At 32.3% G+C, this 12682-nt stretch overlaps 1 protein-coding gene and 1 long non-coding RNA gene across 2 annotated transcripts; both read right to left on the bottom strand.

The window, feature by feature from the left end:
* Positions 1–6879: 6879 nt before the first annotated feature.
* Positions 6880–7623, bottom strand: LOC107917664 (uncharacterized). Its single transcript, XR_001689787.2, has 2 exons — positions 7228–7623; positions 6880–7124 (listed from the first exon to the last, which is right to left on the bottom strand). It is a non-coding gene; the product is annotated as an uncharacterized lncRNA (long non-coding RNA).
* A 3146-nt stretch (positions 7624–10769) lies between these two features.
* LOC107917342 (ethylene-responsive transcription factor RAP2-1) lies at positions 10770–11957 on the bottom strand. The gene has a single exon (XM_016846698.2). The coding sequence runs from the start codon at positions 11497–11499 to the stop codon at positions 11047–11049; it is 453 nt and encodes a 150-aa protein (XP_016702187.2). The 5' UTR covers positions 11500–11957; the 3' UTR covers positions 10770–11046.
* Between the last annotated feature and the right edge of the window lie 725 nt (positions 11958–12682).

Here is a 12682-nt window from a genome sequence, read left to right as displayed (position 1 = left end):
TGGAGGATTTAACTTAGGATGGGTGAAGGTATGTGCCGCTCGAGTGTTGGAACGCTGCTAGGTGTGCAAGTGGAAGGGCGCGGTAGTAGGTAGCAGCACGCGCAAGAGCTGGGCTGGGTGTGCGAGCAGCACACGGAGCCTCATCGAGCAGGCCTAGTGCAGGAGCTAGGCGCAGGTGCGGGACACGACCTGGGCAGCTAGAGCTGGAGCAGCAGGCGCTGACCAAGGCTAGGCGTGCAAGACAACACGCGATGGGCAGGCATGCGTGAGGTCTGCTGGGCGTGCGCTGGCCGACTGCTGGTGATGTTGTGGCTAAAAGCTTGCGACACTTAAGGGATTTGGTGCTTTAGGGTTTTGGGTGATGAATGAATTGAGGGAAGTAAGGGTGAAATTTATAGTGAGAGTAGTAGGAATTTGAGTAGAATTCTTAGTATAATTTAACAATTAAAAAAGAAAATCTAATTCTAATTCTAATTCTACTCAAAGTTAACAACAATTAATAATCAAATATATACACATTAAATTATTAATGCTATTAGTTTATTAAAACAAGATTAAAATTAAACTAATCCTAATTCCATACTAAGTTGATAAAAATTAATATATCAATTATAATAGATATAATTAAATATCATCATCTTATTATTATTGTTTTAATTTTTTTAATTAAAACATTTATTCTAGATGCCTTCTGAAAATATTTACAAAAAGAGGCACCTAATTTTTATTATTTACTAAAAGATCAACCAAATTTTAAAAATAATTCATTTAAGTCTCTAGACTTAATGAAAATTTGTAATTGAGTTGCATTTTAAAACTTGGATCAAAATTGACATTTTTATTTGAAAAACCAAAAATTTAATTTTCTATTTAGGGAATAATTTCTCGGAAAATTATGTTAAAATCAATTCCCAGGAAAGATTGGAGGGGTCACAAGCGGTCCCGCTTAAGTTCCAATCTCCTAGACAGAATTTATTTAAACATACTAATCCCGAAAATATACCCTAAATCATTTGTTAAAAGAGGAAAATAAGAATATTTTAACATTCAATAAGATGAACAAAATTTGATTCCGTTCAATCTTATCTCTCCAGTAATGTTTTAGACGCTGAGCATTAACTTGAAAATTGCCTCCCTTACCTTGGAGTTCAACAACTCCGTATGGATAAACGCGATGAATCATAAATGGACCAGACCAACGTGATTTTAGTTTACTTGAAAAGAACCTTAATCTGGAATTAAGTAACAAGATTTGCTAACCTGTTTCAAATCCTCGAACTCAAATGTGCTTGTCATGCCATTTCTTAAGTCTCTCCTTGAGTAATTTGGCATTTTTGAACGAGAACATTTGGAATTCCTCTAGCTCATTGAATTGGAGCATCCGTTTCTCTTTAGCAAGGTTAAGATCCACGTTGAGTTGTCGAAGTGTAACACCCCTCGCCCGTATCCCTTACCGGAACAGGGTTTGAGGTGTTACCCGACTTAAACTCAGTCAATCACACAAAAACCCTGCCGAAAAATTTCAATCTATTTAAAACTTTTCTTTTCACATGCAATCTGTCCCATATATGGGCTTACAAGTCCCAAAACATCACTAGCCAACATAAGCCAATTTACATAGCCAAAACACTTTATCAATACAAGCCACCACCTTTGGCTAACTTATAGTACCACATACTCAACATTTAAAACCATATACATGCCATAGACTCGAAATACTAGGATTTACTTACACCAATAGCGTGAGCTCGACAGTGTGATAATATCTCCGGCGAACTCCAACCCGAGCAAGTAACTGGAGCCAACAATCTATAAAACAGAGGAATGTAACGACGGAGTAAGCTTTCATAAGCTTAGTAAGTTTTAAGCAATGCAAACAAATAAACGCAATTATACTTCGATTATTCAATTTCTCAAGAGGCCATATTCTAGGTATATTGCCATCTGGCCGAATACACACAAACACATAATGCACGTTCAGCATTCTTATCACACTTAATTTGAATTCGTATAACATAATTAAATCAAATACTTTCACATACTTCCACACCCTGACCCGGTGTATCATGATCATAGATATAGTTATAACATTTATTCACGTATGTATCACATTACACTCTTATGATTCACTGCAGATCAAACTCACATATGAGTACATAATGCATACCTGGCCCACTTAACGTACTGAATGTATTCATTTGTCAACCTAACACGAGGTACCTTAGTCATAGGCTTTTCTCAAATCACCGGCATTTCGCCTGCTAGGCTCGAGGCCTGATATCATTTCACCGGTATTATAGCCTGCTAGGCTCGAAGGCCCGAATAGTATCTCACCGGCATTATAGTCTGCTAAGCTCAAAGGCCCGAATAATCAAATCAACAAGTTTCATATAACATATTCATATCAATTAAGTACTAACATCATTCGAACGTATATAATTATACATCTCAAACACTTTTCTTTCATCTCATTTTCACAATTAGCATTTGATAGCTTATGCATAACATTTCACTCACATTCATTTCAACTTATTATTCGATTATAAAAGCACATTGCTTATTTACGAACATGTTATACTTGCCATTAGGCCATATAAGCATGATACAATACACTATCATTTCATCTTTAACATTCGGCTAAACCCTTATCTTACAAGGAACACTGAATTCACATAACATATTATTTCACTGGCATTACGCTTGCTAGGAACGAAGGCCCGAATACACATCACCGGCACAAAGCCTACTAGGCACGGAGGCCCGAATACACATCACCAGCAGAAGCCTACTAGGCACAAAGGCCCAAATACACGTCACCAGCACGAAGCTTGCTAGGCACGAAAGCCCGAATATAATACCAGCACTAGGCCTGCGGGATTTATCCTGGATATAATACCAGCACGAAGCCTGCGGGATTTATCCTGGATATAATACCAGCACGAAGCCTGCGGGTTTTAACCCAGATATATATTACCAGCACGAAGCCTGCGGGATTTAACCCGGATATTTTACCAGCATATAGCCTGCGGGTCTTTAAGCCCGAATACACATCAAATATCATGCATATTTAATCATATATTAATACATCTCATTCAACATATCACATTCGTAGTCATTTGCAACATTTGGATATAAGCTCCATATGAACATTATCGTTTACATTTCGGTTCAAAAGTCATACATAAATATCACATATCCATTTCACCATTCAAACTTAACCCATAGTGACCATTCGACTATAAGTCATATACATAAATTATTTATCGCACAACTTAATTCAAGTAGAACCAAAAGGTCACGATTCATCTAATATATACATATTGCTCACTGATTCGCACACAACCTTTCAAATTAGCAATTATAAGATGGTTTCGCACATAGCTCATCCTTATCGATAATTTACGATGGTTATACCCTTACTCACATATATGTCATAGGCATTTTTACCTATGCTTCGCATTTCACATTCATGATTCAATTCCAATCGATTTAACATGCATAAGTACTTATTGCATACCTTAATAATTTACTTTACAGAACGAATCCACATATCGTATTAGCCCATAGTCTTATAGCACCACACTTTTAATAGTTTACCTCACCGAAGTTCACATTTAATCACTTTAGTGCCAAGCCATATTCGGCTACCACAAAGGACTAATAATAATAATTTTATACACATCATGGTTTCCTTTAGGTATTTAATAATCACAACTCGTGATATCTCCACTAGCACATATACGGCATAGTTTATTCATTGTAACACTCATTTAGTGCATCAAATTTCCAAATCCAATTCAACTTAAGCATAATAACCATAATCGGCTTATAGCCTTAAATCATTACATATTCGGCACATTAACTAAATAAAATTTACATTCCCTTTTCCATATTAATTTAACTCTTGGGCATGTAAAAAGGAATCAAGCTTAAACACTTAAGAACTTACCTTGAATGTTGCCGAACGATTACAACGGCTATTCGATTACTTTCTCTTTTCCCTTATCCGAATTTGCCCCTCTATGCTCTTGAGCTTAAATTCAACAATTTTAAACTTAGTCATTATTCGACTATTCAAGCATCACTTTCAGAATATATATATTCGACTTTCACACATACAGATCATAGTAAGCTTATAAGAAATCAATAAGCAACTCATTAACAAATTTTTGTTAATGTTTACCACATAATCATAATTTCACTGCAAGCTGTCTTCCTGAGCAGCAGTCACTAAATCATTTATAACTGGAGCTAAGAAACTCAAAATCAATTACCGTTAATTTTCCCTGAAAATATACTCATATATATTTTATCCATAAAATTTTCAAAACTTTTGGTTTGGCCAATCAATACCAGATTTTTCTTAAAGTTTCCCTTCTTTCACTATTTGACTAATCTGACAACTCTTCACTACGAATCAAATTTCTCATTGTACAGAATTCAAAATATGTTATCGTTTATTGAATTTGAAACTAGACTCATTAAGGAGTCTAAGCATGTAAACTTCATCTTATAACCATTTTTTTAAAATTTATAATGATTTTGTAAAAACAGAACAGAGGATCTAGAAGTCATTTTGACCCTCTTCCACATCACTTCAAATATCTCATTATCGGAAATTTTTTTGCTTACACGGTTTCTTTTATAAGAAACTAGACTCATTACGCTTTAATTACATAATTTATTCAGCTTCTAACTCATTTCCCTCAATTTATGGTGATTTTCCAAAATCACATTACAGTTGCTGTCTCAAGCAGATTTATTACAATATACTAATTCACAACTCTTTACATTCATATTATTAACCAAATATAGTTATGCAACCAAAACACAAATCATATATACCTTGTAATATGCATATCAAGATAATTAGGTTACTTAACACCTAACTCACATAGCCAAAGTACATATAACCTTAATGTCCAAATATTAATACCACCCAAAATTCTTATGACTTAACCCTTAACCCCATTTTGTCGAATATTCATTCAATATTTAGTTCACATACACATACATAAACGATTTGAAAATTTCCTTTAACCAAACATACATTCGGCAATGGCCACAACGACTTAACAAGTCTTAGAAACATTTTTTAACATTTTAACTTCATCTTATTACCCCCAAAGACCGAATGTACATATATATAAAAAACAATAATAATAATAATAATGCCGAATGCCATTAACTAATAAAGACACACACACAACTTATATACAAAATTCATCCTTACATAGCCTATAGCTCATTCGGCCATTCATCACTCAAACCTAACAAAGCTTCATATCGAACTCCTATGACCGAGCACACATATACTTACATTCCAATACTCATAACATTCAAAATCACATTCTAAATAAAAGAATCATGAACAATGCCGAATCCTTAGGTGTTCAATCATCTAATTTACTCAATTCAACACATCGAAACAACATTTGTTCAAGACATCAAGCATTTTTATTTTCGGCTATTACATATATGAGCATTAAAAATTCATATTTTTAGCAAGATCAATTTCTTTCCTCAACACATTCTTCATCAAAACTTAAAGGAAATAATCAAATTCCTTCTTTGATAACCATAGCCGAATGCTCCATCCATCCATCAAAATTTAAAATTTAGCATGGGCTAAGTAAGAACCATGATGATTAACCTAAAACAAGCTAAAATTTCACAACTTTAACACAATATACTAACCTTCTTAAGCCTTCAAATGACCGAAAGTCTTCCCCCTTTTCTTTCTTCAATATTTTCTTTCCCAATTTCGGCAATCAAGAAGAAAGGTGAACATCTATTTTTTTGTCATCTTTTATTGTTTTACTAATTAATTTATTTCAAAAATAAAGCCATCACTTATTATAATACTAAAATAAAACATATATTATACATCAACCATCATTTATGGCAGGCCACTAAACAAAATTGGTCCATTTGACGTGCAAATCCCTCAACTTTAATTGAATATATTTTACTTTAATAAGCGAATGCGGATACAACTTTTAATTTTTTTAACGAATATATATTAATAACTTGATAAATAAACAAAAAAAATGATCAAAAAATTACCTATTCTGTTCAATAATAATCCTCCTCCAATTTGCAACCGTTAACAAACATAATCAGAAATTTACCTGTTCTGTTCAATAATAATCCTCCTCCAATTTGCAACCGTTAACTATTGGGGGTTACGTACCATATATTTGTCCAATTTGATTGGATTCAAGTTGTTGTTTAACCATCAAAAATTAATTTTATTTAAGAATATGTTCACAATTCAGAATTAGCTTGCACAGACATGGAAGGGTTTTCTAAAGGATTCATTTACTCTGATTTCTAGACTTAGCCAATCCTTCAACTTCTGATTCAGCAACTGAATAAACAACCATGATTTCATACAAAATAATAGCAAACTCCAATACAACCATGACAAAACAAAAAAATAAGAATAAAAATGATTTGCAAACGATCAGTTTGTTCAACTTTCCAGTTTTATGATCGGACCACAAATTTTGGGTTCCACTAATTGATGCATGTGGTTAGACATAAGAGATTGGGCAAGAAAAATATCATGCCAAATACACTAAGATAAGCAAAGAACCTAAACCTCAAATGGAATAAAACAAAGAAAATTTTAAAATCACATAATTTGATTCACAGAACATACCATCAAACATGTGTTTTGGAACAATGAAGTTTCAGCATCAGCTGCAAAATTTATATAATAAAAAGGACTGATACCTCCAATTTTATTATGGTAAGTGCCAAGCAAAGATTATACTTTTCTAGAATGTAACTCACAAAATGTAGAAAATACTTCAAACAACAATACTCGAATAAAGAAGACTATAATTTGAAACAAGATAAAGGGCATCAAAACCAAAACAAGCACATGATTAACTTCATCCCAAAAAATATCCAGTAATTAAGTGTCAAGCAACAATAGCCTAAGCAGCTACATGAAAATAAAAACTACAAAATTTAAAAGCATCCAATATAATAAATGACATTTCTCATGTAATGTTCCCATAAAACTTTTACTAAAATAGATGGATTCATCAAAACAACCTCATAGCCAACTTAAGCCAAAGCTGCTGCAACCTTCTTCTTTGGTGCTACTTCAGTACCTAGTATCATGATCCAACACAAATATTTAACAAAATGAAAGGGGGGGAAAGCCCTTAAACTAGAACAGAATATGTTTATATAATGAAATTAGCAATTTCGTACTTTCTCTGAGACCAATCTTGAACCTACGAGGAACGTGGCGAAGATACCTCATCCTACCAGTTCCAGTGGTCTTTTTTCAGATTGCCTTAACACTCCAGTTATCTGATTCCCACGATAAACAAGTACCCCTTATATTTACAATCCATTAACATACACACTCTTAAAACTCTCAAACATGATAATAGAGTAGCACATAGCCTAACAATCATTAGAGTTTGAATTAGAAACAAAAATGCATGATATTGTGGTCATTCTAACCCTTTTCGACATGTCAACTAGAGGTAAATTTTGAACTTTCTATTCAAATTCATTCATCAATGGTTGCCAAACCCAATGTAATCCTACACTACATGGTACTTCAAACTACAAATTTTTAGAGCTAACAGGTCAAAAACTTTAGAAGCAACAATAAGATGAGTATTCTCTAAAGAATGGATGATTACTTTCAAAGGAAAAGAGGGGATTTTTTAATTAAAAATGAAGCTTTTTAATCTCTCTAGTGTTGTTCTTAGCAATGACTGACCATTTAAGTAAGCTATCAAATGAGGAAAAAAAAACCCACAACAAACTCTACTTAAACTGGCAGAGAGGAAAACAAAAGAAACAACAGAAAAGTGAAAAGATTTACCTGAAGAAGACTCTGATGAAGGCGAAGGAAGCAAAATCTACTCAAATGGATAACAAAAAGAGAAGAAAAATTTTAGGCTAAGAAAAATTTGTAGAGAGGAAAATGAAAGGAACAAAAGAATAGAGGAAAATGTTTACCAGAAGGAGATAAGTGAGAGGAGTTTTACTGGTTGGAGTTTAAGGAAGAAAGGAAAGAAGGAATGTGAGAAATTGGGGAGGGTAAAATTGGGGAGATGAATGATTTCCAAACAACGAATGACCATTCGGTGGGGAGGAGAGGGAATAGAAATGCTCTCTATTGTCTGCATAAGGCTGTAATGGAATACACCCGTCACAGGGTATTCCACTCAACCAAACTGCTGTTTGTGGTGGGCCCACTGAATAGAATTGTAATGGTTTACCTATTACATTGAACCAAACAAGCTGTAAAGATTTTAAAAAGGTTCTACATATAGAAATGTAACCCAATTAGCACGCCTGTTGCACTTGGAGAAAACCTCAACAACAGTGAAGATTTTCAGAAGGTTGATGAAAAGAACTATTGAAGCCTTGTGGATTGTTTGTTGTACTTAACCGCGATACAACTTGATATTATTTTTTTAGTTGGCTTGTTGTCAAGATTTATGCACTGTTACGATACTTCTCATGTCAAAGCTACGAAAAGAGTGTTGATAACAAAGGAACAATCAATTTTGGTGTTTGGTTCGCAAAGGCGAACAGGTTAAAGCTTGTTGGGTACACTAATAGTGATTGGGCTAGATTAGTGGATGATATGTGAAATACCTTTAGATATTTCATTTCACTTAGATCTGGGGTACTCACTTGGAGTTCAAAGAAGCAATCGACAGTTGCTCAATCTATAGCTGAGGCAGAGTATATAGCTACGATAGTAGTAGTCAACCAAGGAAATTGGTTGAGAAAACTTTTGCTTGACTTGAATCTTGTGTAGGTTGAAACAACCCAAATTTTATGTGATAACCAGTCCATCATAGCAATTGTGAAGAACATAATCTTCCATGGAAAGACAAAGCATTTCAAGACCAAGTTCTATTTTGTGAGAGAATTCAAACAGAGCAAACAAGTGACTCTGGTTCATTGTAGTACTGAAACTCAAATTGCAGACATTTTTACCAAACTACTTGGAAAGGCGAGGTTTCAAAAGTTGAGAAATAAAATTGGTGTTCGCAGCATGAAAGCCAAGTAAGTGGCGAGCTTATTACTTTAGCGAACTACAATGCGAACTGGGGTTGCATGGAAAATGCAAACTGGAATCGTGGAAAAAAAGCAAGCTACCTGAAGCTAAACCATGAAGCCGCAAAGCAACTGGATTTGAAGAACTTGCTTGTAAGTTATGTTTTCCATATTTTTAGGAGATTTAATTTTATTAGCATAGTATATTTGATGTTTATTAGCATAAAATATTTTTTATTTCTCCATAATTAGGAGTTCTTTTTCATGTTATAAATACCTCTATTTCATTGTTCAAAAAGCGTGTAATATATGAAACTACAGCGTATAGTTTTGTTGCTAAATTTCTTGTTTCTTCTCTACAATTCTTCCTTTCTTAGTGTCGAAATTCCAATAGCAATCCTTCTAAACCATGGATTAATACTTTGGTGAGAATTGTGGTAAAGTTAAACTTTTTACATATATTTAGAGAGGCCAATACTTTGGCTTACTCCCTTACTAAAGTAGGGGATCATAGAAAACACATGTTTGTTGTGGCTTGGGTTTAAGGGTTATTAGAATCGTTTTTTATTTTGTATGGACCTGATGATAATGCTTATGTAATTTTCTCGTCTTTATTAATAATAAATTATCACCTTGGCAAAATAAAAAACAAAAATCTCTTATATTTATAACCTAATTCGAAATATAAAGATTAAATAAGACTATTAATAAAAAAAATTTATGAACTTGAACCCTATATGTTGGTCTGAGAGATAGGGTGTTCACTACCCAAAGTCTGACCTGAATTCAAATTTTACTAATCACTTTATTTTTATGATTTTGTCCTCTTATAATTCAAAAAAATTTAAAAAAAAATTTGTGAACTTATAACTAGAAAAATTAATGATACAACACTTGTTTTAATAATGGTAACTATCGATGCTATCAATAATGGTAAGGAATGGCTACAATGAAGAAATAATTAAAGACGAAAAGCTTACAATATCTAACCTATATTGTAACATTGTTTATCTTTAATTTATTAAACTCAAATATGATTTTAGGTAATATATTATATTATTTTTATTTTTCCAATTTATAATACTTATTTTTTTATCAAGTATTGAAAATTTAAATTATACAATTTATTTGATATAATTTCTAAAATTAAGTATGGGATGCAATTATTTAAATTTTTTTTAAATTAAAGCTAAAAATTTTTAAAAATAATATTAAAAATTTTAAAAACTACAGTATAACATATTATGTATAGTAATTGTAAAAAATTATTAAAAAATTTTGTTTCCTAAGCAACCACCATTCATGACGGTGACAATCAAAGGATCACCTTCCAGGGCGAAGTCAAAAAAAATTTTTTAGGGGCTGGATAAAATTTTAATTTTTTATAGTTTATATTTTTATAATTTGTAAACGATTAAATTAATTTTTTTATAATTTAAGGGAGTAAAGTAGAATTTTACTTTTATTAATTTAAATTTATTAAAAAAATTTAAAAACTTAAAATGCAATTTTCTATTTTAGGGGCCGAGGCGCTCCCCGGGGCGTACCTTCTCTCTAATTTGGCTCTGTTTTTCTGCTTTCTTTCTCTTTTGTTTATATATAATTATATCACCCTTATCTCCTTATCTATTTTGTCTACATGGAAACACACGTACACATGCTCCTCTCTGATCTCCCTCTAATTTCCATAACTTTTTTTCATCATGAATAAACACGTAATAATATATAGTTTAAAAGGCTACAAAAGCCAAATTTGTTCAAGAAATTATTAATTAAGACTTCAACAGCAATCACTATTTTAGCTAACCACTTAATTAGCTAAACCAGTAGTCATTCTATATATCTATTGACTTCATGATTTTAACTGAATTATGACTGCTTGAATTTTTGTTACAGAACAAGTCATTGAAGGTCTTGATAGAGCTGTGTTGAATATGAAAACCTAAACTTATTAAACAGAATCAAGTTGTAGATTTTTTTTTTCCTTTATATAGATTGTTTTCAATCTTCATCAGAAGTTTCAGGGTACTTGTTCAAATCGGGTTTGGAGAAAACTCGAGGAGGGTTTGATGATTCCGATGAATTAGAAGCATGATGATGATGAAGGGAGGTGGTGTGCAGCGCGTCGACTTTAGCACCGACCTCGGTGGCCTTCTTGCGTATGGAAGCAGGTGAGATGTCTCTAAGTTCATCGTCCTCTTGTAATATAAGGTCAGGGAAGTTGAGCCTAGCGGAAGGTCCACGCAAGTAGAAGACGGCGGTGTCGTAGGCACGAGCAGCGGCTATGGGTGTGGAGTAAGAACCCAACCAAATCCTAGACCTCTTGTTTGGCTCTCGGATTTCAGCCACCCATTTCCCCCACTTTCTCATCCTTATCCCTCTGAACGGTTGTTGGTGGTGTTGCATTCTTTGCTTCTTTCCACTTGTTGAACTTGAACAATAATCACCTTTCATTGAAAGACCCTAAACCCTAAACTAAAATAAACCTTTCTTTTTATTATGGGTTTTCAATTTTGTTTCCAAAGATTATAACTTGAAAGCCACAACATTTTAGAAAAACAAAAGAAGCAGGAGATTAGTTTGGTTTTGGAAAAGGATACATATATATAAGATAGTAGATAAAGAGGGAGGTAGAGGGGAGACTGCAGAAGCAAGAAGCATTAGTTTCCCACTTGGCTGCAAATCTGTCGTGAGGGACGGCCGCCACGTTGATCTTCCTTAAAGATAAATCCAAATTTGGCCGACAAAATCCATCACCTCCTTGTCCTTTTTCTCCAAAGCCTACACTAAAAACGAAAGTTGTATAAAAGATTGTAGGGAAAGTAGTAGGGCAGTATGATCTACTATTTTAGTAGAAACATATTTCTCCATTTCAGCCCACGAGTGGTTGTTTGTGTTTGACAAGATTGAGATTTATGGAATTTTAAGTATGGAGTCTTAATATATAAAACTTTTGTTTGATGATCTATGGAAAAATTAAATTAATTAAAAATAATAATTTTCAATACATTTAATATTTCTATAATAAAAAATCAGCTATAGAATTTTTTTTCAATAAAAATATGAAAAGCTATCTATCTATATAGATTCTTTTTTCAATTTTTTTCATTTTCTTTTAACATCACCATTTAAATACTTTTAACTTTAAAATTTTAAAAATTATATTTATCAAACATTCTAATTATATTTTGCACTTAAATGTAGAAAATATATCAAACATATTTTAGAATTTAAATTTAGAATTTATTTTTTCAATACTTAAAATTTCAACTCTTAATTATTCTAATTTATCAAATACCATCTTAATTAGTTAAGTTTACTTTAGTTAATTAATTAAAATTTTATACAAATTAATCAATTTGTTTAAATTAAATAATCATTTAATTTAATGCTTAAAATAATTAATTTTATAGAAATTATTAATATAATTAATTAATCATAATTTAAGACAAAAAAAATATTCTCCATTTCATCTTTTGTCATCCTTAGTATTTATTCTCGGAAATTATCATGATTAATCGCATAATTATTATTAGCATAATAATCTATAACATTTATATGTTTTATCATCTTTCAAAGAAAAAAATTAAATAATTTTTAATGAAAATGATGACTAAAATATTAATTTTTTTAATAA

The sequence above is a fragment of the Gossypium hirsutum genome, chromosome A01 (genome assembly GCF_007990345.1).
Source record: "Gossypium hirsutum isolate 1008001.06 chromosome A01, Gossypium_hirsutum_v2.1, whole genome shotgun sequence".
Lineage (NCBI taxonomy): Eukaryota > Viridiplantae > Streptophyta > Magnoliopsida > Malvales > Malvaceae > Gossypium > Gossypium hirsutum.
The sequence above is the reverse complement of the archived record's forward strand: the minus strand, read 5'-3'. Positions and strand labels throughout refer to the sequence as shown.